A 24,656-nucleotide genomic window follows, 5' to 3' on the forward strand; every position below is an offset into this window, starting at 1 on the left:
AGGTCGGTGATGGATAGGTCTCTCCGTAGCGACTGAATATCGCGGAGAGTGCGCTGTCTCGTCTCAAAAGCAGAAGGATGCAGGGGCGTCGTGGAGTGTGGTCGTTTGCTCGCGCACAAGGCCGCCGAGGAGGTGTGAACACCAACCGGGATTTTCTCCCCCTGCCCCCAGGGAGGCTTTTCGAGAGAGTGTATCACGCCAATCGTAGCCGAGAGACTAGCCGCATCCCATGAAACACTTCCGTCATGCGCCGTTGCGGTGTCGATCAATCATCACGGGTCAGAGGACTCGGACGCAGCAAGCATCGCCTGCCATGAGTATCATAGAGCAACTGTCCGCCGGCCAGGACGGTGGTTGTGTTCGAGCAAATGTGCAGTGCAACTCTGTTGACGCTCATGCACGAATTACCTGCAGACAGCCGCCACTCACGGCTCTGCTCTCCCGGCGCAGACAGACAGACGGGCGTTGTTGGTGGATGTGGCGGGCATGCGCTGACAATTCGCTGCGTGGGCCTCGTTCACCGCCATCTTCTTCTCCGCTGCTGAAAGCTGGCGTGCAGGAAGACTTGCGAAAGGGTCTGCAGCTAGCAATGCAGAATGCTCCCCCACCAGCGCGCGGGCGGGAGCACGGCGCGTTGCTGTTGGACGACTCGAGCCTGAGCTACAGCCAACAGCAAGGTAGCTTTCGCCGAGGACTGCGAGGGACTGACCGCGTGGAGCATGTGCATACCGCAGCACGTGCGCAGAGAGGACATTTGGCATTTCGGTGGATATCCTGTGCTTGTTGGCAAGGCATGACCGCTCTTCTGACGACACAGCTGCATTGGTTGAGAGCATATCGTCTAGGTGCTGCAGCATTCCGAATCTGACCGAACAGTCTAGGCAGGGCGAGGCAGCATTGTCCAAGTCTCAATGCTCATGCACGGCAAGCTCGGGAAGCGATTGGAAGTTGGGAGTAAAGGAGTGGAGGCTGGAAGCCGATTGGGATTGTGTTTTGGCACCTCGAAGCCGGACCCCGACTACAGGTGAGGAAAGAGGTCAAGATCATTCGGTAGTACCGCGAACCTAATCTACAGCCACGATATTACTGCAATCCTGTAAAGGCTTCACATTATCTGACATGAAGGCAGGAAAGTCAACGTCCCTTATCTTCTTCATCGCTTCTTCTTTCTCCTTGATCCGTCCCCATGGAACGAAGTGCTCCGAGCACGCAATTCTCTACCAAGTGGAGACGCGTGTCTCGATGCTTACAAACGTTGAGACATTGCCACGCTTTCCTGTTGTCATGCTCGGAAGCAGAACATGATCCAGCTCCTGTATGTATGGGCCAGCTTTTGGCACCGGACAGAACACAAAACTTTCCGCGCAGCAGATATATCTCCATCTTGAGGCTGTACGTCTGCATCTGCTGAACCATGCCGAATCTGCGGAGTTCTTCGAGCGGAGCCCTCAATGCTTCTGCGTGCGACCTCCTAGCTGTGATATGCGCCTCCTAGCTAAAGTGCTCATCGACGTGACGTGAAACGGCCAGCTCATCACCGTCGAACTGTCCGCATATCGGGCATGAAGCTGTTGCAGTGGTGAAAGTCAGTTCACTGCTGAGTCCTGTCTCCGCGGTGTTCTCCGACGTCGAGGGTGGTAGGAAGTCGGCCAAAGAGCGCGCTGGTGGCTCAGACAAGTTCTCAGTGGTGTCTCGTCTCCGGATCGTGCCTAAGGATGGCATGCCTCCTGGTCTACTATCGCCGGAAGCGCTGGCCATACGCTGCACTCTACCAACCTGTCCATCAGCAAGCCGAACCTGCAAAGATCATCAGCCACGAATCGAATCAACGCCATGCAAGGCAATCAGACTTTGATGCCTCTAGGATGATCGCCTCGAGTGAGCAGATCCTGCACAACGCCTAGGGTTTCACGACCCGTGGGCTGATCCGCTTTGAGGACTATGAACACACCGGCGCCAGGAACGACTTGCTGCTTGTTAGGCACGGCATGATACTCTGGTCGAGTACCATTGCGAGGGTTTCCACCGCCTCGCCCGCCTCGTGGTTGATCGCGCGGCGGGCGTGGCTGCCGGTTCTTTGGCCGATTCATGTAAATGTTGTGATGTTGTAGGTGTGTAGGTGCGGTATATCTTTGTGTGAAGTTTACCCCACCAGATCCACACGTTCAGCCACAGGTGTCGCAGGTGAAAGTCATGAACTTTCTTGTGACACAGACAAACGAAGGTGTTGGCCAAGACAGGACGCCTGAGAAGCAGAGCATTCACTGAAGCGGTGTCTCTTTTCGCAAGTGACTCGAGTTGGTCCGCCCTTTACTTCATCTGTCCTTCTCGCGAGAAAAGCAAACAAAATCCGAGACAACTCTTTCCTTTCGTCTGACCACAAACAACAACACTCCTTGCAGTGGTCGCAAGCAACTTCCAATCTGGACGCTGCATCACTTGCTATCAGAGCAACTCTGCGCTACTTCTCACACAACATGGCATACCGCGATGAAGCGCCGTATCGGCCTCAAGATGTGCAGGAAGTGGCTGAAATGCTCCGAGCACTTGAAGGCAACAAAGGTAAAGGCAAATCCAAGGGTGCATTCTCGACCAAGAAGAATACCTTCGAGGTAGCCGGGACCGACATCACTGTCGACTCGTGGAAGATGCAAGAATGGGACTACAAGAAGCCGCACCTGCCAACATATGCCCGAGGCTTGTTCACAACCCGGACTCGCAAGGGCCAACCGGAGATCGCCACCAGAGGATACGACAAGTTCTTCAATCACGGAGAGGTTCGGGAGACCGAGTGGCAGAACGTAGAGCAGAACACACGTGGACCTTACGAATTGAGCGTCAAGGAGAACGGGTGCATCATTTTCATTTCAGGCCTCGAGGACGGAACACTCTTGGTATGTAGCAAGCACTCAACTGGATCTCGAGGAGACACGGAGACGAGCCACGCACAAGCTGGAGAGAGGTGGGTCGAGCGCCATCTTGCCAGTGTTGGGAAGACCAAGCAGGACTTGGCCATGAAGCTGCGACAGATGAACGCCACTGCTGTTGCAGAACTTTGCGACGATGAGTTCGAGGAACACGTCCTTGCATATGCTCCAGAGACTGCCGGACTCTATCTGCATGGCATCAATCTGAATCTGCCAGAGTTTGCAACATATCCACATCACCTCGTCGACCAGTTCGCAGACGAATGGGGTTTCAAGAAGACGCAATATGTCATCAAGGACAACATCCACGAAGTCAAAGACTTTCTCGACAAGGTCGCGGAGACTGGCAACTACGAAGCTCGCGATACTGAGGGCTTCGTCATACGCTGCCAATCAAAAGCGAATACCAACGTCTGGCACGATTGGTTCTTCAAGTACAAGTTCGAGGAGCCTTACCTGATGTATCGACAGTGGCGCGAGTGTACTAAGGCTATCATCGGCGGCCGTGAGACCAAGTACAAGAAGCACAAGCAAATCACGGAGAAATACATCGACTTCGCTCGCAGGCAACTTCATGGCAACCCGCAGCTTGCGAAGGAGTACAACCTGAACCATGGCATCATCAAGATGCGAGACGACTTCCTAGCTGAGGTCGGCCTGCGAGGCTACGACATCATCCGTCAGGAAGAGCAGCAAGGAGAAGTGTCAAACGACGCCGCGCATCGAGACATTATTCTTGTTCCTGTGGCCACCATCGGCTGTGGCAAGACCACCGTCGCTCTAGCCTTGTGCAAACTATTTGGCTGGGGTCACATCCAGAACGACAACATCACCGTGAAGAGAGGCAAGCCTCAGGCATTCGCCCAAGCATGCGCACAGGAGCTAGTCGAACACTCTGCCATGGTGGCAGACCGTAACAACCACCAACGAAGAGAGCGAAGACAGCTGATCGAAGACGTCCAGAAGATTGTCCCGAACACGCGCTTCGTTGCACTGCACTTCGTTCATGATCGCGGCAACTACAACAATATCCGAGCCGCTCTTCAAGATCGTGTGTTGTCCAGAGGAGACAATCACCAGACGATCCACACCAGCAGGGGCGCGGGTGAGATTATTGGCATCATGGAAGGCTTCCTGCATCGCTTCGAGCCAGTCAACCCCGAGGCAGAACCCGACGATGCTTTCGACACAGTCGTCGATCTCGACCCAATCTCGTCGTCTAGACAGAACCTAGAAACCGTCATCTCGCGACTCTACACAGAGTACCCCAAGCTTTTTGGCGACCAGGACATGCCAACTAGCGACGATATGGATGCCGCCATCGAAGCTGCCATGCACGATTACCAAGTCGACCTTAAGCACGAGATCAAGGGTCGCGATGACCGCGGCAAAGGCAACAAAAACTCGAACGCACATCCCAACGCTGCGGCAAACGGCGCGGCGAAACCAAAGGAACGCAAGGTCGAGTACTTCGCCACACAACTACCTGCAGCTCGCGTGTCCTCTGTCCTCCAAGCCATGTTCGCCGATGCCCCAGCCGACGTTGCGAGAATGTACAACACCCTGAAGAACCAGCGCCGCATCCAGAGTGAATTCCACGTTACCCTGATCCACCGCGCAACAGCCAGCCAGCACGCAGATCAATGGGCACACCTCAACGACCTCCACACCAAAGCCTCAGCACCAACGCCATCCCGAGACTTTGTGCTCCCGGATGCAAAGATCGGCACGAGCAAGGTCCGCCTGGAGCGCCTGGTGTGGGACGACAGGATCATGGCGTTTGTGGTTCGTCTCAGCCCTGCTGAGGGTAGCACGGAGCTGTTCAATTCTGTGAACCAGACTGCGCACGTCACAGTCGGCACGGCATCGCCGGATGTCAAGCCTAAGGAGTCGAATGATTTGCTCGCTCGGTGGTTGCGGGAGGGGAGTGGGCAGAATGGGATTTATGAGATGACTGTTAAGGGGAATGTTGAGCTTGAGGGAGTGGTCAAGGGGGTACTTTCGAGGTGATGATGGATATGGAGTGGGGCGAATGTGGGAGTGCATTGGTGATGATATTGTAGCGTAGCATTTACTGGCGTGTTTGGGATCACCAGGCGTGCTTGGTGGAGGTAGTCTTTACAGACATTATGCTTATGCCAATGAAGCGCAAGAAGACCAGCGTAACGTTACCATGTGTATCAAGAGCGAAACCGACGACATAGCGCTGAATCACGAGAAAGTACCAACAACTGAAAAGACCTCCAGGCTATCACGCCCGGGTCAGCATCATTGCACTACATATCACAACAACACCTCTCATGGATCTCGTCCCTTCCGTTCCATGACGCTTGAACGCGTTATCGGTTTTCCCCACCACAACGCCAACGCTATGCTACAACACCAACAACAACAACAAAGATGCCCAGGTCCCTTCCATCCCATTCCATCATCACAATCACAATCACGCCTTCATCGTCTTGAGGAACCCATCAAGATTAAACTCCTCTTCATACTGCTTATCATCCCAAAGCTCACTAAGCTCATCGAGAATCCCCTTCTTCCCCTTCTCTCTCATATTGCCCTCCGCATCCACAGCATTACTCTCGTCAACGCCATTGGCCTCTGGCTTATCGCTGATGGAGAGATTCGGGTCCGTTTCCCCCAAGTTGAAGAGGTCCAGGATCTGGTCCGTCTCCATCGTGCCGAGACCGGCGTTCTGTTGATTAACCACAGTCGATGCGACGTCGATTTTGAAACGTTGGAGGTTGAGGATCTTTTCCTCAAGAGTGCCTCTTGTGACGAGTCGGTAGACGTTGACCACCTTCTTCTGTCCAATGCGATGTGCGCGGTCCATGGCTTGTAGGTCCTTTTGTGGATTCCAGTCGTGTTCGACAAAGATTACGGTATCTGCACCTGTCAGGTTGAGCCCTAGACCTCCGACACTTGTCGTGAGGAGGAGACAGTCAATGGATGGATCCGAGTTGAAGCGATTGACAATGTCCTGTCGCTTGGAGGCTTCGACGGAACCGTCCATGCGCGAGAATGTCACGCCCGGCAGCATCTTTTTCAGGACAGTGTTCTCGACCATGTCGAGCATTTCTTTCATCTGGCAGAAGATGAGGGCTCGATGCTGCGAGACTGCTTGATCTGCAGTAGGCACCGCGTTTGAGTCGCCTTGATCTGCTCCAATGCCGCAATCGACGAGGAGATCTCGCAAAGCTGTCAGTTTCGGTGCGTGCTTCGGATCCTTGATGCTTGAGTTCTCCTTCGCCAGCAATGCTTGTGTTGCAGCATACTGCTTGTGTCCTTCTTTCATGACCATGGCTGGAGAGTTGCAAAGTTTACGCATGTACTGCAAGGCCTGGAAAATGTGCGTCTTCGCTTCCTTGTCCGGGTTGCCTGCCATATCCTGCAGAGATTTCGCCTCCTTCTTCGTGAAGTCATCAAACAGTCTCTTCTGAAGATCGCTGAGGTCACAGTAGTAGTTCTGCAAGATCTTTGGCGGCAGGTCGTTCAGAACTTCTTCCTTTAGGCGTCGAAGCAGGAATGGCAGGACTTGCTTATGCAAGGACTCCACGGCAAGCGCACCAGCTTCTTGCTCTTTCGACGAAGACTTGGCGAATCGGCTGGCAGCGATTGGCTTCGCGAAACGCTCTTGAAAGACCTTCTCTGTGCCGAGGAAGCCTGGCATCAAAAAGTCGAAGAGCGACCAAAGTTCCAGTACGTTATTCTGGATAGGTGTGCCAGACAAGATGAGACGGTGGTTGCTTGCCAAGCGCTTGACTGCGATCGTGACTTTAGCCTTCGGGTTCTTGATCAGATGCCCTTCGTCCAGTACAAGATAGTTCCAGTTGATAGCCGCCAAGATGTCAACGTCGTTTCGTGAAATGTCGTAAGATGTGATTACAACATCTGCAGTCGCCAGCTGATCGCGCACCTTGCCACGTTCCGAGGGAGGGCCTGCATATGCGACTGCTGTGAGGAAAGGAGCATATGTACGAATCTCTTGCTTCCAGTGTCCGGTCAACGTTGGTGGGCAGACAATGAGGGATGGCATTCGCCTCATGTCCGGTGCTTGTGTCTTCGCGAACTCTTCAGCGCGTATATGGTGGTCGCTTGCAACAATGCACAGAGTCTGCAGTGTCTTTCCAAGACCCATGTCATCGCAGAGCACGCCGTGCAGGTGGTAACGGTTGAGGAACGCCAGCCAGTTGACACCTTCTTGTTGATAGGAGCGAAGTTCTGCTTTGATTGCAACAGGAATCGTGAAAGGCTCAACCTTCTTCGGATCCAGCATCTGCGCGATGAACTTGCGCTCCCTGTCTCGTCCCTCTAGCAAAGCTTGAGGCAGACCAGGTGGGTCAGGTATACCAGCTTCCAAGGGAACGAGCTTCACGAGCGTCGCAAAAGCGGTGGTCGCGATGAGTCGCACGCCACTGTCGGGATCACTCATGCGCCCAAGCACAGGCACCAGGAGGAAGATGACATATGGTAGTATGCCATCTCCCATGACCTGTATCAGGTGGTAGATGCACTCGATGGCGCCTTGCCGATAGACGACTTCGTGGGCGTTGCTGATCGTAGGTATCACCTGTTCCACGAGCATTGTGAAACCTTGTACAGTAATGACACTGCACACGCTCGCAAAGCACTTCGCGGCGATGTAGCGTAGAACGGCGAGTTTGCATTGTAGAGCCCTGCCCACATAGGGCAGCAACTCCAGCACCCAGCCATGCAGCGAGGGATCAAGCGTGGCTATGAGCGCTCTTAAAGTCGACAATGCATCTACAGCTTCCTGACCGAGTGTCATATCGGGATCGCTGATGTCTTGGGGGAGATCCGCGGTGAAGCATTGTCGGATGGGCTCCGCGATGATGGCTTGAAGTTTTGGCACCCGCACGAAGACGTCGGGACCAAAAGTGTGGCATAATTGCTCCAGGGCATCCTTTGCTCCGCGACGAGTAATCCTCGCAGCTCTGACCTCACGCTCGTGCTGCGCGGCATCGGGGCGGTCCTGGATGTCTTCGTCCTTCTGAAGGGACAATATCCCAGCTTCTTTATCCGCATTGGGATGGAACTCGGGAGTCTCGCCAGTCTCCATGCAGCAGAACTTCACGAGATTGCCAACGACCTTCTCCACCACCTTATGACGTTCGTTTGCAACGAGCTGCGTGATGAGGCCGGATATCGCTGTCGCCGAACGATGTTGGAGATCCGTGTTTTCCTCTTCTTTGACGCTGTCCATCAACGCCTTGATCGTGAACTGAGGCTTCTTGGGTATATTTTGGAATGCAACCAGAGCCGCTGCTGCTGACGAGCGAATGCGCAAATCGGCTTGTGCTTTTGCGCTCTGCACTTCTTTGATTGCATGCTCAGCATCCCTTTTTGCCCCGTGCAGGTTGTCCGCAGCTGACATTCTCTGCACTGTTGATAACCCTTTCTTCAGCTTCTCGAAATCTTGGGTCACGATCTTCTCTGCATCTGCAATGGAAAATGCATTCTTTCCTGCCTCCGGCTCGCCTTGACAGACCACTGCGACGATGGGGAGCTTGCTACCAGCTGTGCCAGCTTCTTGGAAGGTGTTCAACAGTTGCTGACACTGTGCTCGAGCAATGCGCAAGTAGCTCGACAGATCGCTGTACCAGCCTGGTCGATCCTCTTCCACCAGTACCCGGAGCTCGGCAGAAGCTACGTCAAACATTGGACCTTTCTCCTTCGCGTTCAAAGCGTAGTACTCCATAACCATTGCAGTGAACAGCTGGGTAGTGCCGTAGATCGACTTCAGGTTGGGTAGTAACTTGAGCCCAAATAGAGGTTCACGATCCGTTTCAGGGTATAAAGATAATGCTTTACCAAAAGCACGAGTCGCAAAGATTCGGGTTCTCATCATAACATCAGTTCCGACCAAGTCCACGTCACCCTGCATGATTGCCGCATCGATGTTGTGGGCAGTGGTGGGCGCTGGCGGAGGTGCAGAGCTTTCTTTCTTGTCGGATTTCCGGCGCTTTTTAGCTGGCTCAGATCCGTTGACTGGTGACTGACGATGAGCGCTGGCCAGTGGTGCGTAGGTCTGGCCAGATGGCTTGATGAACAGGGTCGCGTCCATGGGAATCGGATGTCGGCTGATACCAATAGGGTGAACCGTGAGCGCCGCAAGTGGTAGAGCATGTGGCTCGAACTCTTCTTTGAAGGCATTCGGCCCTCGTACGGCAAGTGCATCGGACAGCGCGTTCCAGACGTCGAGTGACAACTTCAGCACTCCATCGTTGCGTTCCACCAGAAGGTTTTGATACACCAAGCGAAGCGCTTTGCCGTTGATCCAGCCTTTGGTATCAGTACCCTCGATGTTGATGAAAGTCAGCAAGGCTCGAAGTACGGCAGAGCGAACACTCGTGATTGTATGTCGCAGAAACGGGTAGAGTCGTGGTACGAGCTCGTCGAAAGATTGCTCAGGATCCGTGGCAGCGTTCTGCTTCATGGCAGCGAGTACTTCTGGGAAACTGCAAAGCTTCGCAAGGAGATCCATGACTGCGCCAGTGCTGGCACTGAGGTCATCCGAGAGGCTTGAAAGACACTCCCACACCACACTGATCAAGTGGCTAAGCTCATCTAATCGGACGTTGATGAACTCTTTCGCCACTGGGATCAGAGTTGCAGCACTGACAGAGCGTACATCATCGTCTTGATCGCCAAGGCCTTTGATGACACATTCGAGTACTCCGTCCATCAGAGAGCGATCCTGGAACAGCAGATCCGTGCGAACCGCAACCATGTAGCGCATGCCAATCATACCGCCGTGACAAGCATGCCAGATGCGTCGCGTAACCTTCAGATCTTTCTGCATGACGAGTCGATGCAGTATACGATTGACCTCGTGCACTGACGATGCTGGTAGGTACTGCAGCACTGCACCGAGAACCTGACCAGCAGTCTCTCGGATCGGCGCAACGGCATTGTCCGAGACGTAGTCTGCGAAACGATCAAGCATGAAGACACAACATATCCGGCAGGCCATGTCGTCTAGCCAAGCTCGATTGAGTGCATCATTCTCGTCCTGGGTTTTGCTAGCGAGGCGTCCAGCGCCTGCGCCGTGTACACGTACGATCTCGCGAAGACCCATGGCAGCACCGTGTCGTATCTCCCATTGTGGATCGAACAGGTCGACAGTCAGAAACTCGCACAGCCGTTCGAAGGGCCATTCGTTTCCGTCCTCTTCAGCGTCGGCTATGAGAGTGGACTTTTCCGGGATAGGGGCGCCTTTGAACTCTGACACAACTTTGCTGTCATCGTCACCACCTTTACGCTCAAGCGAAAAGTAGTCAGCGTTGCCGTTCTCCTGATTCTCCTGCTTGACTTCTTGTTTGACGTCGTCGATGGGAGTATTTGCCACACTCGTCGACCCACGTTGCGGACCTAGATCGTACTTGAACTTCTTGTTGTCACGCTTGAGCTCCTCTTTGCGCCGCCGCTTGAGCATGTTGAGCTGGCGCTTACTCATTTCGCCTCCTGCTGGCGTCTGAGGAGGCATGTCTTCGGGAGACTTCATTGTAGCATCGTCGAGACTCTGCTGATTTGCGTCAGTATCGAGTCTCGGAAGAGCAGGTGTGGTGAATGAAGAGGGTCGGATGGCAATGTCTTTCTCGTCGACCAGGTCGTCTTCGGTGTACTCCCCGCCCAAGCCAAGACGGGCAGTGAGCGTCTTCTTCTGATGCGCCAGACGCTCTGCGGGAGTGAGGCCGGCAAGCTTGAAGTCATATCGCTTTCCAGCACTGCCAAGCAACTCTTTGCCGTTGGTCAGGATTGCCTCGACGTCCAGGGTTGCAAGCTGCAACTGCTCCGGAGAAGCCTCCGCAGAGCCATTCTCTGTCTTGACGGCGTTGCTGTTCGCTTCAAGGTCCGGTTTCACATCGTCCAAGGTGGCATTAGGGTCGTACTTTTCTGCGTGGTCCACGATACCGCCAATAGCTTTGGCAGCAGCGGTCCTTGTGTCCCATGACGGTGATCGTAGATAAGGGACAACTCGTGTTAGTAGATTAAAGAGTTCGTCTGGATGGTTCTTCTGAACGTCTGCGAGCTGCTGCGCAGCAGTATTACGGATGAGCTGAGTGCTGCCAGTCTCGAGCAGTGTGACCAGTCGGTCAAGTCTGTGCGTCACGTGACAGTTAGTGAAAGCTAATGCGAGCTTTAGGTGTGCATGCATTATGCTTACCGTGAAGTCGTCATTTTCGTCGCAAATGGTGTCGCGGAGGAATTATGCAAAGAGCGCGCGGAAGAAAGACAGCCGCCGAGGAGGGAGCATAGAGTCGCAGCTGTCCATCGAGTACTAGACGGCGGTGGTCATGTCATGCAAAAGTGTGTGGTGCTGGGGACTGTGGAGTGTTGTGGCCGTATGCACGTTGCGAAGCGCAGGATGGGTGCTCCAATCAGAGGTCGGCAAGTCGGAGCTGTGTCTCGACGAGGCCAGCAACGCGGCGGGCGGATTCGCGGTTTATGTATCTGGCAGGAGCAACGGGCTGTGGTCACGCTAGCTCGCGCGGGAGGCGCCTTCTGCACAGGCCACACTTCCTTCTCCTGCAAACATCGTGCTTTCCTCGTGCACATCCTTCTGTGAATACTGTCTACGTTATCATGCACAGTGGTAGGTTGTTATCATCGTCGTTGGCACTTCCATCACCGTCACAAAACTCACCGCTCAAGTCCCATCGCACCACCGTTTGCACCGACAGACAGACGGTCTGCGCCGGACGTTCACCGTTCGTCGAGGCAGATTAATCTTCAGGCTTCCCGCCGGCTAGGCAGAGGAATCTCTGTGCGACATGCAGGTGCTTCGGATCTCCATACATCTTCTCTCTTGCAGCATATCATGATATACACACGCACGTCACATGCATGTATTCTTGACGTTGTACGGAAGCGACGAACGCCGACATCTTCATCTAGCGATGGCAGAAGTGAGAACGGGCTCATACGTGCGCCTTCTTCTTTCTATCTGTATGCTTCAGATAACGTCAAAGTGCTCGCCATAGCATGCATGTATTTATCGTTAAGTAACCACGTCGTAGACACTGTGTAGGTGAAGGTCTCAGTACTAATATCTACATTATCGAACTTGGACACACAGCTCAGCAACATCTCTAGCATTATCGAGAACACACAACAGACACCAACTCACTCAGCCTCCCTCTTCTTCCCCTTCGCCCAATCCCGCAGTACATTCTTCCTCAGCTTCCCCGTACTCGTCTTCGGCAACTCGTCCAAAATCTCCACCTCCTTCGGCACCATAAACCGACTAATCTGACTCTGCTCCCTAGCCCACTCAATAACATCCTGCCCAGTCATACCTCCCTTCTTCCCCTGCTTAACAGTAATAAATGCCTTCGGCACCTCCCCCCACTTCTTATCCTGCACAGCAACACACGCCGCCTCAAGAATATCAGGATGCGTCATCAGCAGCCCCTCAAGCGCAACCGATGAAATGTTCTCACCCCCAGAGATGATAATGTCCTTCGCACGGTCCATAATTTGGATGGCGCCGTCGGGATGCCAGACGGCCAAGTCGCCAGAGTGCTGCACCCCGCCGGCGAAGAGTTTGCGTGTTGCGACTGGGTCTTTGTAGTATCCCTTTGCGCAAATGTTGCCGATGAAGACGATTTCGCCGATTTCTTTGCCGTTCTTCTCGACGTCTTCAATCTTCTCGCTGGCGTCCAAGCTGCCGCTCTCGTCTTGGTTGGTTTTGATCACGCGCGCGGGTAGGGAGGTTATGAAACCGTGACCTTGGCGGGCCATTTTTGCGTACTTTTCCTTCACTGGCAGGTCCTCCCACTGAGGCATTAGGTACCCCTTGGTGATCGGGCCGTACGTCTCAGTTAGGCCGTAAACGTGGACGGGTCGGAGGTTGTGAGTCTCCATGCTTTCGAACAGATGGGCAGAGGGCGGGCTAGCGGCGACGGTGACTCGCACTGGATGCTCGAGCTTCTCTGCGTTCGGATCTGCCAATAGCAGGGTGTTGACGGTCGGCGCGGCGTTGTAATGGCTGATGTGCTGCTCCTTCAGCAGTTGCCAGATGTATGGGTAGTCGATCTTGCGAAGGCAGTAGTGCGTGCCACGGACAGCGGTGACCGCCCAGGGAAAGGTCCATCCCATGGCGTGGAACATTGGCAAAGTCCAGAGATAGTGACATCGCTGAGCCTTCGGGTGAGCTGTGTTTAGGACGCTCTCGATGACATTACCCAAAGTCGCCAAATACGCCGATCGATGAGTATACTCAACACCCTTCGGCCTAGACGTAGTGCCAGAAGTATATGCGATCGCAACCATGCTATCTTCTTGCGGTACTTCGGTCTCAAGGCCTGCCCAGCCGCGTCCACCGTTTCGATCGTCGTGTTGTATACCTTCGAGGACGCATTGGTCGAATTCGCCGGTATCTTCATCCGTGTCCGTGTCAATAATGAACGGTACGTTTGGATGCGACTGCTTGAAGTCATCGAGTAGTGACCTGAACTCAGCGTCCACGATGATTAGATCGACTTCGGCGTGGTCAAAGATGTACGTGATATCTTCCATCTTCAGACGATAGTTGATGGCTGAGAAGTCTTTGTTAGCAGCCAAACAATGACGTTAGTGTACATCGTATCCTGTACTCACCAACATTGACAGCACCTGCCCCTCCAATGCCATATATCGACTCCAAGAACGCTGGAGTATTTGTGCAAAGTATGCCAACTCTTTTGAACCCATGCTTCTTCAGGTAGTATGCCAATCCTCTTGCACGATCTGCTGTCTCTTGGTATGTGCGTTGCAATATCTTGGCATTGGCCGTCTTGTGATATGTCGCGATAGCCTACATAACCTTGGTCAATGTCCATATCGTCAACATCGACGCTTATGTGCTTCGTACGTCTGGTTCGATGCTCGCTGCTCGCGGGAGGAAGAATGTCGGGCTGAGCTGGTGGATGTGGTGTGAGTGCTGGTAGCTATCCTTCATGGCGCTATTGTCTGCAGCCGTGGGCGAACTCGATGAAGGCACGAAGTGTGCGGCCAGGTTGGACAGGCGTTTCATGGCGGACGACATGGCGGGCAGGCAGACACTGCTATATCTACAAGCCGCAGTGTTGTTTGTTCGATCGGGCAATTAGTGGCTCGACCGAGACCGTCGTGGCAATGCAGAGTCGACAAAGGCTCGACCGCTGAGGGCCTGCGGTGTGGCAGAGTCGTTCTGAAGGTCTGGATGGAGGACGAGATGTGGCACGAGTGAAACAGGTTCAAGTGCATACAGCGAGGAAGATCAGGTCAGTCCACGCGTGGAGCTACGTAGGAAGAAGGTTTGCGGAGAGCTGCTGGGCACAAGGTTGGCAGTTCGATCGCGGTCGGTGGTGGGTGGTGGATGTTGTGTGGAGGTCGCTCGGTCAGACGGCCAGGGTTCGGCGAATGGGCAACTGTCCCGAGGTCAATGGCTAAATCAGCACGTGATTTACAAGGCTGGGGCAGGTGAGTCCTGTTGCTCGATGTGGAAACGAGTCGAACACAGAGGTAGGCCAAATCCATGTCGTTACCGCTGAGACTTTCCACGTGTTCTGCACGGAGATATTCGCTCTACATGGAAGCCGAAGGCAAGAACATTGTTCTTCGGATCGCTGCAAAACGCCGAGCCATGCAGATGCAGTGGGAGTGAGTTCGCCGTGAACGCCTGACGAGATAAGCTCCGGACATGAGTCGCCCAGCCTGTGAAGTCCAAAACATCATGCAATTATTTCTCATGACTTCATTGCAACATCCAAGTCCGCCAACACCTTCTGTGTTTCTTGCACCAGTGCTTTGCGACGAGTCCTGGCATCAGCGTCGCCTTCCGTCTCAACAGCGTCGAGCTTGAGTAGAACTTGAGTCAAGATGGTCTCTGACAGTCGTTTGTGCTCGAACTCCTTCTTGGCTGGATCCGACGGCGGGGCAGTCTGGAACGTACGAACGTCGGGGATGAAGGTCTGTAGCTTCTGGTGCAGTTCGTTCAGCTTATCCAGAGGCGTAGCAGGGGATGTCGGCGGCCTGGGAGACTGATTACGGGAATGCTGCTGGCTGTTCGGTACGCCCAAGTTAGGCTCGCCGGGCTGCGGCGTGGATGTTCCAGATACACCTTCGCGTTCTTCCCGCTTGTTACGACGCTTGGTCTTCTTGCCTCGATTGCGACGTCGCTTCGTCTCGCCGTCTGCTGTGGTTGCATCGTACCCAAACTCGTCATCCTCGTCGTCGCTGGAGCTTGGTGACTCGAGCTTTTCAGCAATGGTGCACATGAGCTCCGCTCCCTCTCGCAGACCCTCCTGCTTGCACGTTCTTGAGTCGTCCTTCAAGTTCTTCCCCTTGTACAAGAGCTTGATGCGTCGTGGGTCGGCAGTGCCAATCTTCTTAGCTGCCTGCTCTCGCACTTGTCCGATAGTAAGCTCGCCTTTTGCGATGCTGTACGCGGGAAAGTGCACAGCATATTCATGCTTCTTGTTGCGCAGTCGAATGATGTCGGTGTCTCGAGGCGGGCCCAGATCGGCGGTCGGGTCGCCGGATTGTTGCTGCTGGTTCATAGTTTCAGCTTGATGTTTGCGCAAGTCGTCTGCAGTGATGTAGCTGAAGTCGGCGTCACTGACTTTTGTTGAGCCCTGAGGCGGAGAGCGTGTGAAGGGCGAAAAGCGGCCCAAGTTGCCGAGTCGCGAGGTCCACGACATGGCGAGAACAAGGAAGGTGGTGAGTGCAAGGAAGAGTGAGGTGTTCTCGAGCGCAGTGCGGCTGTAGAGGAAGTCGAGGAAGTGCTCTAGTGCGGTCGTCGCCTCTTCGGGTGGTGGATCGTCGAGGCTGCTGGTGTTGAACAGCTTGTGCGCAAAGTGGGTGAACGCGTGGGCGACAGTGTCTGTGAGGTTGTTGATGCCCGGCGGCAGGATGGACGAGAGATTGCCCTTGCGCAGCGAGTTGTAGGCTTCCTCGATGCTGCGAGAGGACGCCACGGTTGCGAGTGCTCTTGCAGAGAACGATGTATAAGTAGTGGAAGACTAGTGCTGGTGGCACGGTGGCAGGGTGGGTACTCGTATGGACACACGTGAGAGCGATGCGTTTCTCTCGTTGTTACAGATTTGCACCAAGTTCAAGTTGGGCCCTGCGATGACGCCGCGGGCACATGGGTCAAGTCGTGCAAGTTCGACATTGCAGATCACGCTGGGTGAGCTTGACGCTTCGACAGATCTGCTGCAGTGTAGACATCAAGTATTATTTCGATGTACAACCTGGATAGAAGAAGACAAATGCAATCGACCATGTCTAGCAAAGATGCATATGTACAGCAGTTCTTGTAACATGTTGGCGACGGAGGGATGTCTTGATGCCTCAGGCCTGATCCCACGGCTAGTCCCGCTTGCGTTTGCCAAGCCGAGCACCTTCCGTGGGCGAATTTGAGGTCCATCGCGACTTCTTCGAAACTGGAAGTTCGACGACTTCAACTAACCCCCCACGCAACACAGGCAACATGTCGACCTTCGAGCCCGTGGTACGTCTCACTCTTTGCACACACGATCGAGAGGAGGAGATGTGAGGATGTTGGAGATTCGGTGGACATGGCGGAATATAACACAACACATACTGAGACTCTTCTCACAGATTGTAATCGACGGCAAGGGCCACCTCCTCGGTCGTCTGGCCTCGACTGTCGCCAAGCAGCTCCTCAATGGCCAGAAGATTGTCGTCGTCCGCTGCGAGGCCCTCAACATCTCCGGCGAGTTCTTCCGCGCTAAGCGTACGTTTAACGAAACCACCACCACACGATGCACGCCCGGACATGCATACTAACACGATCCCCCTACAGTGAAGTACCAGGCCTTCCTCCGCAAGCAGACCCGTTACAACGCAATGCGTGGTGGACCATGGCACTACCGCGCACCCGCCAAGATGTTCTGGCGCACAGTGCGTGGCATGATCCCTCACAAGACCGAGCGCGGCGCAAAGGCTCTCGAGCGCCTGAAGACCTTCGAGGGTGTCCCACCACCATACGACCACAAGAAGCGCATGGTCGTCCCACAGGCTCTCCGTGTGCTCCGCCTCAAGCCAGGCCGCAAGTACTGCACCGTTGGTCGTCTGGGTCACGAGTTCGGCTGGAAGTACCAGGATGTCGTTGCACGTCTCGAGGAGAGGAGAAAGGTCAAGGGCCAGGCATACTACGAGAAGAAGCGGGCTGCACGCAAGAGCTTGGCCGAGGCAAAGGAGAAGGCTGCTATTCCAGACAACGTCAAGCAGCAGCTCGAGTCGTTCGGTTACTAGATGGACACTACATGGGCGTTTCCTCTTTTGAGGCCGCAGTACGTGGCTCTGCATGATGTTTGGGGCAAGTCGCACTCGGTTAGCGACTTCTGGTATGGTCTCAGCAGTTACGTTACAAGGCGTTCAGACAGCGTCCACGTGTCGCAAAAGATTGAAAACGTATGATGACTACCAAAACCCTCACAAGCTCGCTCAGAGTCGTCTCTCAGATCATAGCCCCAGTCTTGTACTTAAGCGCGTTGGTCTTTGACAGGCGACACAGCAGTGCCCATGGCCGTAATAGCAAGCAGCGACGGCACGAATTGATAGAAAGCCGAACTGCATCCAGTCTCACCAACCGACATGATTCGCCACGGATTGAAGGATCTACTGACATGCTCACGACTTGCCTGTTCAGGTGACATACTTTGCCAGCCATATTGTACTCTCATAAACGCACAGATTTGATGACCTCAGGGCACGAGGAACAGGTCGCAGAACAGGTCCTCAACCTCACTACCTCCACCACCCACACCATCCCTATCTCCTCCTCCTCCTCCTCCTCCCCTCCTCCTCCCAGCCCCATCCTCAGGACGAACCGGCAAATTCGTCTTCTCAACAAACCCACACCCCGCATCCAAAACCTCCTCTTGCACAGTAGCCGGATCATTCCGATACCTACTTCTCTCCGGCCCAACACTCACATACCCAAGATTCCCCTCCTCGCCCGTGGGAATATCAACCTGCCTGACCATCCTCTCAAACACAGCGAGCGCCGCCGCCGGCTTGTAGAATGGCACCTGATGGCCTGCATCGTAAATTCGCACGAAGCTGTATTTCCCGCTTTGCTTGGCGACGCCGTGGACTATGCCGTCGGGGGTTGTGACGTTTTCGTAGCCGGCGTGGGTGGAGTTGTCGTTGTTGGCGTTTATGAAGGTTGCGACGGCTTCGCCGCCGAGCCAGTTGCAGTTATAGTCAGCATCCCCAGCGTAGTGCACGATGTGTAGATGCCCTCCTGCTCGACGAGCTTCTTGGTCGTCGCTATGATGTCGAGTTGTCTGGCATCGTCGCCTGTTGTGCCGAACGCAGTGGCGACCGTGCCACTTCCTAGGTTTGTGGTTGAGTAGCTGAAATTTGTGAACGCTCCAATCGCTTCTTGAACTTCTGGTTTGTTGAGATACGCCACGAAGCTCGTTGGCGGGAAAGGATCAGGCGAGAGCTCTCTCAGGTCGTACTCATCCCGTCCGGTGACGGCATCGTAGAGATACTGCACATCGTCGTAGCAGAGATTGTCTGCAGCCGAGCAGACACTGTCGATACCACCTGCGTTGCAGTCGAGAAGTTGGTCGAGACAGTTTCCCTCGCCGTAGAGCGCGTTGTACATTTGCTTCTCCATCGATTCGTTGAAGGGTTTGAAGTCGAATGTGTTTCCAGGGGATACTGTGAAGTTGTAGTATGCCTGGAACTGGATGACTGGGTCGAACCATCCATCGCCGACTGACAGTCCACGGAGCTCCATGTGGGCGTTGCCTGTGTGGTTCTTTGCATTTTGCTCTGCGATGTAGTCTGCGAACACTGGACCGTAGTGTCCACCATACGATTCTGTAGAGATGTGAATGCCGTTACTAGCATAGTCCGGGAAAGCACCAGTGAAGCCTTGTAGAGCCTTGTAGACATTGGGTGCGGCATTGGTTGTGGAGTTGGCCGTCAGACTGGCGTTGCTGGACGACAGAGTACCGCAAGAGTCCACCGGCGCAGCCTCTGGGCACACATCATTGGGGAGGGTTATTATGTGGCCATTCTCAGATGTGTATGCGTTGACTGGCTCTGAGTAACTGAGTCCTGTAGTTGTAGGCTGGTCCAGGTACAGCATGTTGGAGACGTTGGACCACGAGTACTGGTTGAATTGTACATTGCCATCATAATCGATGGAGCAGGGGCCATTGCTTGAGAACAAGCCGACCATTGAGGGATCCCCAGGACCGCCATTGAGCCATAGAGTCAACGGTGCTTTCTTAGGGTTCTCATTCCGAGCCTCGAAGAACCAGAAGAAGAGATGTTGGTCCTCTGCGACATCAATATAGCCAGAGTAGCTCTTCACGCCTTCAACAGTCTCACAGATACCGCTCGGCACTTCCTTATATCGTACTGGATATCCGTTACCAGTGGTGGTGATCAGATCCTTCGGTGCTGTGATGAATTGTGCCGTTGTGATCTGAAGCAAAGTTGCAACAGCATAGGCGGGTAATACTCCGAACTTCATCTCCTCGTCATCTATTGAACAGTCTTAGACAGTGCAAAGGTTAACATCGAGTCGCCGCTCTCGATTGAAGCAAGGAGTCTGCCATGTGCGACTAGCGACTGAGACTGACCGTAGCGCCGTAGCTCTACTCACCGTCAAGTGCACGATGCCACGCTATCCTACTGGGCCTGGTGGCAAGATCTTGCATTCCCGCTGTCATCTCCGTGGCAGACAGGGACCTGTGGACGTACATCGCTGCCAATTTGATGGCTATCCATAGCGACCACGCTAAACTGCAGGTACGGAAGAGAATGTGTGGTCTCGGCAGTCCATGTACGATGGCAGAGCATTAGCTTTGCAGCCTGCAGGCGGAAGACATGCTGTATGCAGAAGGTGCTTCTAGCGGGCCTTGGTTCTTGTCGATAACTGTGAAGTCTGGGACGCGAGACAGCCTGTAAATCGCTTCCGTGTGCTCCGCCATGATGCAAATCTGCGTTGCTCGAGACTCCGCGTGTGCGACTAGGGCCCAGTCGGAACTGGAACCGGCCCCCATCGACAAGGGCTCTGCGGCACTGTGCACAGTGCGAGAATTCTCCCAAGCAGATTAAAGAAAAATAGGCAGCTCGTCGAGCTTCTCTCGAACACGGCGGGACGTCTCTCGGCAACGTGCTGTCATTGGTGAAGAAGTTCTGTGACTCCAGAATCTTCATGCAACGACACCTTTGCAGTGATGGTATTCCCTACGTTGAGTTGTGAGTTGGCCCCGGCAGAACAAGTAATGCTTTCAAACGAAGAAGTTGGCTGCTTGTGAGTGCAGAAGCTGGACGGCTTTTCCTTGCTTCGATAGCAACACCTTCATGCCTTGGCTCCTGGTACTTTTGTGAGAGTGCAGAGTGGCCATATCGCAGCGACCATACCTACGGCGTTGTGACTACTAGCAGCACGTTACGACAGTCGTCATCCCCAACTGTCGTAACGTCGTCTTGGAGTGATGGGCCGCGTACTACCATGATCTTCCGGCTGACTCGCAAATGGCATTCCAGCAGGCTATCAGGTGACGCTCCGTAACCCATATCGCGAGCACGTAAGCATCACAACATGGAAAGCGCTGTAGAATATCACCGCCAATGCTGAGCAAGTGCCGAAGATCGTTTCAAGAACAGCGACAGCTCACCCTTTGGCCCGGAGATTTCTGCCCAGGTCGTATTCGTCGGCCCCGTGAATAGCTGGAAATTTAGGTGGCGGACGTCCTCTCAACAGATCATGGTATCGTGCGGTCGTACGGTCTGGCTCGATCTGCCTCGTCCATATCTCTTCCGGGGTCTGCATCTCGTCATCAACCAATGGAACAATGCGTCGATCTGTGAACGACTGGAGGGAAGACAATGTGGGCATGTTCGTAGCAGCAAGCTCGCCCAGCATAGTGGTCTCCGCTTCCCTGATCAGCCTTGGTGATGATGAAAGGCAAGTTCGATGGCGTGAGCTGCACAGGCCACAAACTTCAGAATTCGATACTGTACCAATTCGACGTGGAGAAGTACAATTCTGAGACTGAGGCGTCAAGACTGAGGCGTGAACTCGATTTGTCGGAGCCTCGACCGAAATCGTTGGACCATGGCCGGAAGTGTTAGAGACGTACGCATGCGCAAGGTGATCGCGCAAGATGCAAATATGCAATAATGACTTGCGCGTTCTAATGAAGCATGCGAACAGAGCGCGCCATATCGATACTGTTGCATGTGGTCATTCCGTGGTACTTGGTAGGCTCGACAGCGTAGTCACCTTGTCTGCCATTATTGTAGCACCCGCGCTGGCGGTCTGTATATGGCAGTTGCGCAGAGCATCTCGGCCGAGCGGTGTTGTTAGGTGACTCTTGGTGGCATGCCAGATTGTGATGATGACGAGAGCCACCTTGGAGGTAGGCTTTCGTGGTGAGTGGCATGTCCATTGCCCAGCCAAGCGTCGCAGACTCGCATCTACTGTACCAAAGCACGCAAAGCTGGAGCGCCAGGGGATCCAACCTTAAAGGATGCTGTGGCGCGGCTTCCCTGTGGGTGCATGTCACGGACTTAGCATTTCGACGCACAACGGGGTAGCGACGTAGCGTATGGCTGAGAAGCGTCGAGCTACGAAGTCTCGCATCGTTACCGTAGGAGTGCTACGGACGACCGTTAGAGACTTCTGTGTAACAGCTCGAAATAGAAATAGCGGCGCCGGATCTGCTCCGGTACTTTGGCTTATCTATAATACGCGAGGCTCTACTATATCTAAGTTACGTGATTCTATATTTCTAATAGAGTATATTATGTCTCAAATATAGAAGAATATATAGATAGATAGATATTTCATTTAAGCTATTATAGTGCCCTTTGGCCTATATAGCTATACTATCCTATTTTCGTATATATAGAGGGGAAACCGTGTTAGTAAAAACCCCTCCTCCTTCCCGCCTATCTTTTCCCCCTAGTTATCGTCTTAGATTTCCCTTATTAAGGGTACGCTAGTATTATAGGCCTACCCTAATAACTACCCTATCTATAACCCCCTAGCTTCCGCCTCTTATCTATCTACTCCTCTATCTTGCTAGCGAGGCTAAACTACTAGAGGTATCCCTACTCTAGTATCTACCGAGAGATTCGGCAAATGTTACTTTTGTCCCTAATAATTAACTTATAGTCTCTCCTTCCCGCTTAGTGCCTCCAATTTCCCCTACCTCTCGCCTACTACGGGCATCGTAGTAGTATATGTTCTAGGGTTTGCGATAGGTAGCTATACTAGTAGGCTAGGCTTTAGATATCTAGTACGCGTCTCCTAAATAGGTAGGCCCTTAATCTAATATATTCGGACCTGATTTGGATCGCTATACTTACTTCGGCCCTTATTAGGTCCCTATATAGCTAGTAATTATGTCTCTAGAAGGCTCGGAGTACTATCGGGCCTATTGTCTTAGGGGGCTTCCTTTTCTAGTCCTACTCCTATAGGTAGCTCGCTATCTATTCCGCTAGACTTTAGGTCTTAGCCTTACTCCCGCCGGCCTAGCGAGTCCTACGCTCCTCCTCTTTTCGTACTAGCTATTCGGTGCTTGTCTATACGGCCGTAAAGGTAGTAAGGTCATCCTCTTTTTAGCTTGTCCTACGTCCGGCCCCTCTCCGGTAGCGGCTTTCTATCTTATTCTTTACCTCCTAGATCGTAGTTTATACTAGATAATCTGTCGTCTTTACCGCGTATTAAATTCTTATTCCCCGAGTATATTAGCCGATTAGTAGTGTTCCCGTCTCTATTTCTACCGTACTTATTAATATTATCTTATATACGCCTAGTATCCTACGTAGGTTACCTACCTATATCCTATTTAGTGGTTGCTTAATCCGTTTCGGGATCGGCTTGCCTACGCCTCCTATTTCCTAAATCTATGCCCCGTATAATATAGCTAGTCTAACGATCGCCTTATATATTACTCTTACCTTATCGAATATTGCTCCCTATATAGACGCCGTAAGCCTCTTTATCGAGGCTTTGTTAACTTACGCTCGACTCTAGGCTTTCTTAATCTATATATTCTAGCTTAGCTTCGGGTCGAGCTAGATCCCTAGTACTCGTAGCTCCGCTAATAGCTTAGTCTCGTAGCCTTAGATTCTTACCGCCGCCTTTATATTATAGTATATTCTCGCTTTACTAAAGTATATAAGTTAGTACTTTTTAGGGGCAAACCGGGCACTATACTTCTTTGCCTACTCCTCGTATTTCTTATACCTATCTTCTAGGAGGCGACAGTTCTCCTCTATCGAGTCTAACTAGGCTAGAATATTTATATCGTCTATAAATTCCGATACTAAGGTTTACGGAGAGGTGAGTAGGGGAATTAGATTAGACATAAATATTAGAAATAGAATAGGGGAGAGAGTAGATCCCTAAGGTATTCTAGCCTCTACCTTTACCGGGTCGGACGTATACCTTCCTAGGACTAGGTATGTCGTCCGTTCCTAGAGAAAGGAGTAGACGAACTTCGTTACCTACTAGGGGATGCCTTTCTACTATAGGATATATATTAGCCTTTAGTATAAGACGTTATCGAAGGCTCCTACGACGTCGAGGGATAGTAAGGACGCCGCTCGGTTCCTACCGTAGTACTAGAGAGTCTAAATTGACTCCGTAATTAGCTCTATTACTATTAGTGTCGATCGCTAGCTTCTTCCCCCTATCTACATTACTAGGAGTACGTAGTTGTCCTCGGCTAGCTACGTAAGTCTCTAGGCTACTATCTTTTCTAGGACCTTCCCTATCATGTTTAGAAGTGCGATTAGTCTATATAATTTAGGCTAAGTATAGTCCTCCTTCTATAGCTTACGTAGTACTACTGTTATAGACTCTCTATACGGCTTCGGGTAGTACCCTAGCCGTAGGTACGCGGTAAATAGGTTTATAAGGCTCGGCGCGATCTCTTCTCTATACTCTTTTAGTAGTATATTTAGTATCCTATCTAGGCCTAGGGCTTTTTGTCCTTTTAGCTTGCTTATAACTCCTATTACTATATTAGAGCTAACCGCCTAATCTATATATAGGGGTTCCGGGTATATACTCGGGTCGATGTCCGTAAGGTCTACCTCTACTTACGTCAAAAAGAAATAGTCGGCTAATACTTTTGCCTTGCCCCGGGGCGTAGCCTAGGCAATCCCTTCGCGGTCTACAATTAGAGGGAATTAAGGGGTTTGTTACTCTTTAGGTAATCGTGCCTATTTAGTAAGTCTCTATATCTATTCCGGGTTTTCTATAACGAGCCTAATCGTTACTCTCTAGTCCTATAGCTTATCGCGTCTTATCTATACCTTCTTCTCTTATGTCGCGCGATAGTATTACTCCTACGTCTCTTAAGGAGACTCCTTCGTCTACTGTCGCCTTGCCCTTCTAGCCTCCTTTACCTTCGTAGAGCATTTAGGGGTCTAGAAGGCCTTCTACTACGTTAAGGGCCGGAGTAACGGCGTATATTGTTCCGCTACTTACTATATAACCGAGGTAATCTATTCCGCTACTTGATCTAACTAAGCTGTCGTCTCGAGTTCTCTATACTATAGTAGGTTCGCTATTAGGAAGCCTCTTATATCGTCCTAGCGTACCTTCTTCTAGTTACGGCGTAGTTCGCTTACTAGCTCCTCTATCGCCTTTACCCCTAGCGTCGTTTAAATAGGGATATAGTCTAAGGAGGCTTCTAGCGCGTAGTTCGGTCGGCATTAGACTAGTCT

General features: G+C 52.7%; 9 protein-coding genes across 9 annotated transcripts; 2 read left to right on the top strand and 7 right to left on the bottom strand.

Annotated features, from left to right (window-relative positions):
* Positions 1-265: 265 nt before the first annotated feature.
* CLAFUR5_00354 (uncharacterized protein) lies at positions 266-761 on the bottom strand (the record flags this gene model as incomplete). The annotated part of the gene is made up of 2 exons (XM_047899502.1): positions 266-383; positions 430-761. The coding sequence occupies 2 exons, from the start codon at positions 759-761 to the stop codon at positions 266-268; spliced, it is 450 nt and encodes a 149-aa protein (XP_047757150.1).
* Positions 762-1,491: 730 nt separating this feature from the next.
* On the bottom strand, positions 1,492-2,090 carry CLAFUR5_00355 (uncharacterized protein; the record flags this gene model as incomplete). The annotated part of the gene is made up of 2 exons (XM_047899503.1): positions 1,492-1,797; positions 1,851-2,090. 2 exons carry the CDS (start codon positions 2,088-2,090, stop codon positions 1,492-1,494), a joined length of 546 nt encoding a protein of 181 aa, XP_047757151.1.
* Positions 2,091-2,477: 387 nt separating this feature from the next.
* On the top strand, positions 2,478-4,937 carry CLAFUR5_00356 (tRNA ligase 1; the record flags this gene model as incomplete). The annotated part of the gene is made up of 1 exon (XM_047899504.1): positions 2,478-4,937. One exon carries the CDS (start codon positions 2,478-2,480, stop codon positions 4,935-4,937), a length of 2,460 nt encoding a protein of 819 aa, XP_047755467.1.
* A 433-nt stretch (positions 4,938-5,370) lies between these two features.
* Positions 5,371-11,132, bottom strand: CLAFUR5_00357 (TATA-binding protein-associated factor mot1; the record flags this gene model as incomplete). Its single annotated transcript, XM_047899505.1, has 2 exons — positions 5,371-11,053; positions 11,119-11,132. 2 exons carry the CDS (start codon positions 11,130-11,132, stop codon positions 5,371-5,373), a joined length of 5,697 nt encoding a protein of 1,898 aa, XP_047757149.1.
* Positions 11,133-12,077: 945 nt separating this feature from the next.
* Positions 12,078-13,980, bottom strand: CLAFUR5_00358 (putative acyl-activating enzyme 6; the record flags this gene model as incomplete). Its single annotated transcript, XM_047899506.1, has 3 exons — positions 12,078-13,492; positions 13,554-13,749; positions 13,807-13,980. 3 exons carry the CDS (start codon positions 13,978-13,980, stop codon positions 12,078-12,080), a joined length of 1,785 nt encoding a protein of 594 aa, XP_047755465.1.
* A 682-nt stretch (positions 13,981-14,662) lies between these two features.
* On the bottom strand, positions 14,663-15,616 carry CLAFUR5_00359 (uncharacterized protein; the record flags this gene model as incomplete). The annotated part of the gene is made up of 2 exons (XM_047899507.1): positions 14,663-15,463; positions 15,539-15,616. The coding sequence occupies 2 exons, from the start codon at positions 15,614-15,616 to the stop codon at positions 14,663-14,665; spliced, it is 879 nt and encodes a 292-aa protein (XP_047755466.1).
* Positions 15,617-16,407: 791 nt separating this feature from the next.
* CLAFUR5_00360 (60S ribosomal protein L16) lies at positions 16,408-17,195 on the top strand (the record flags this gene model as incomplete). The annotated part of the gene is made up of 3 exons (XM_047899508.1): positions 16,408-16,428; positions 16,539-16,674; positions 16,744-17,195. 3 exons carry the CDS (start codon positions 16,408-16,410, stop codon positions 17,193-17,195), a joined length of 609 nt encoding a protein of 202 aa, XP_047756660.1.
* A 452-nt stretch (positions 17,196-17,647) lies between these two features.
* Positions 17,648-19,669, bottom strand: CLAFUR5_00361 (Carboxypeptidase S1 B; the record flags this gene model as incomplete). Its single annotated transcript, XM_047899509.1, has 3 exons — positions 17,648-18,215; positions 18,260-19,448; positions 19,570-19,669. 3 exons carry the CDS (start codon positions 19,667-19,669, stop codon positions 17,648-17,650), a joined length of 1,857 nt encoding a protein of 618 aa, XP_047756659.1.
* Positions 19,670-20,586: 917 nt separating this feature from the next.
* CLAFUR5_00362 (uncharacterized protein) lies at positions 20,587-20,838 on the bottom strand (the record flags this gene model as incomplete). Its single annotated transcript, XM_047899510.1, has 1 exon — positions 20,587-20,838. The coding sequence occupies one exon, from the start codon at positions 20,836-20,838 to the stop codon at positions 20,587-20,589; it is 252 nt and encodes an 83-aa protein (XP_047756658.1).
* Positions 20,839-24,656: the final 3,818 nt, after the last annotated feature.

Source organism: Fulvia fulva, chromosome 1, assembly GCF_020509005.1.
Source record: "Fulvia fulva chromosome 1, complete sequence".
Lineage (NCBI taxonomy): Eukaryota > Fungi > Ascomycota > Dothideomycetes > Mycosphaerellales > Mycosphaerellaceae > Fulvia > Fulvia fulva.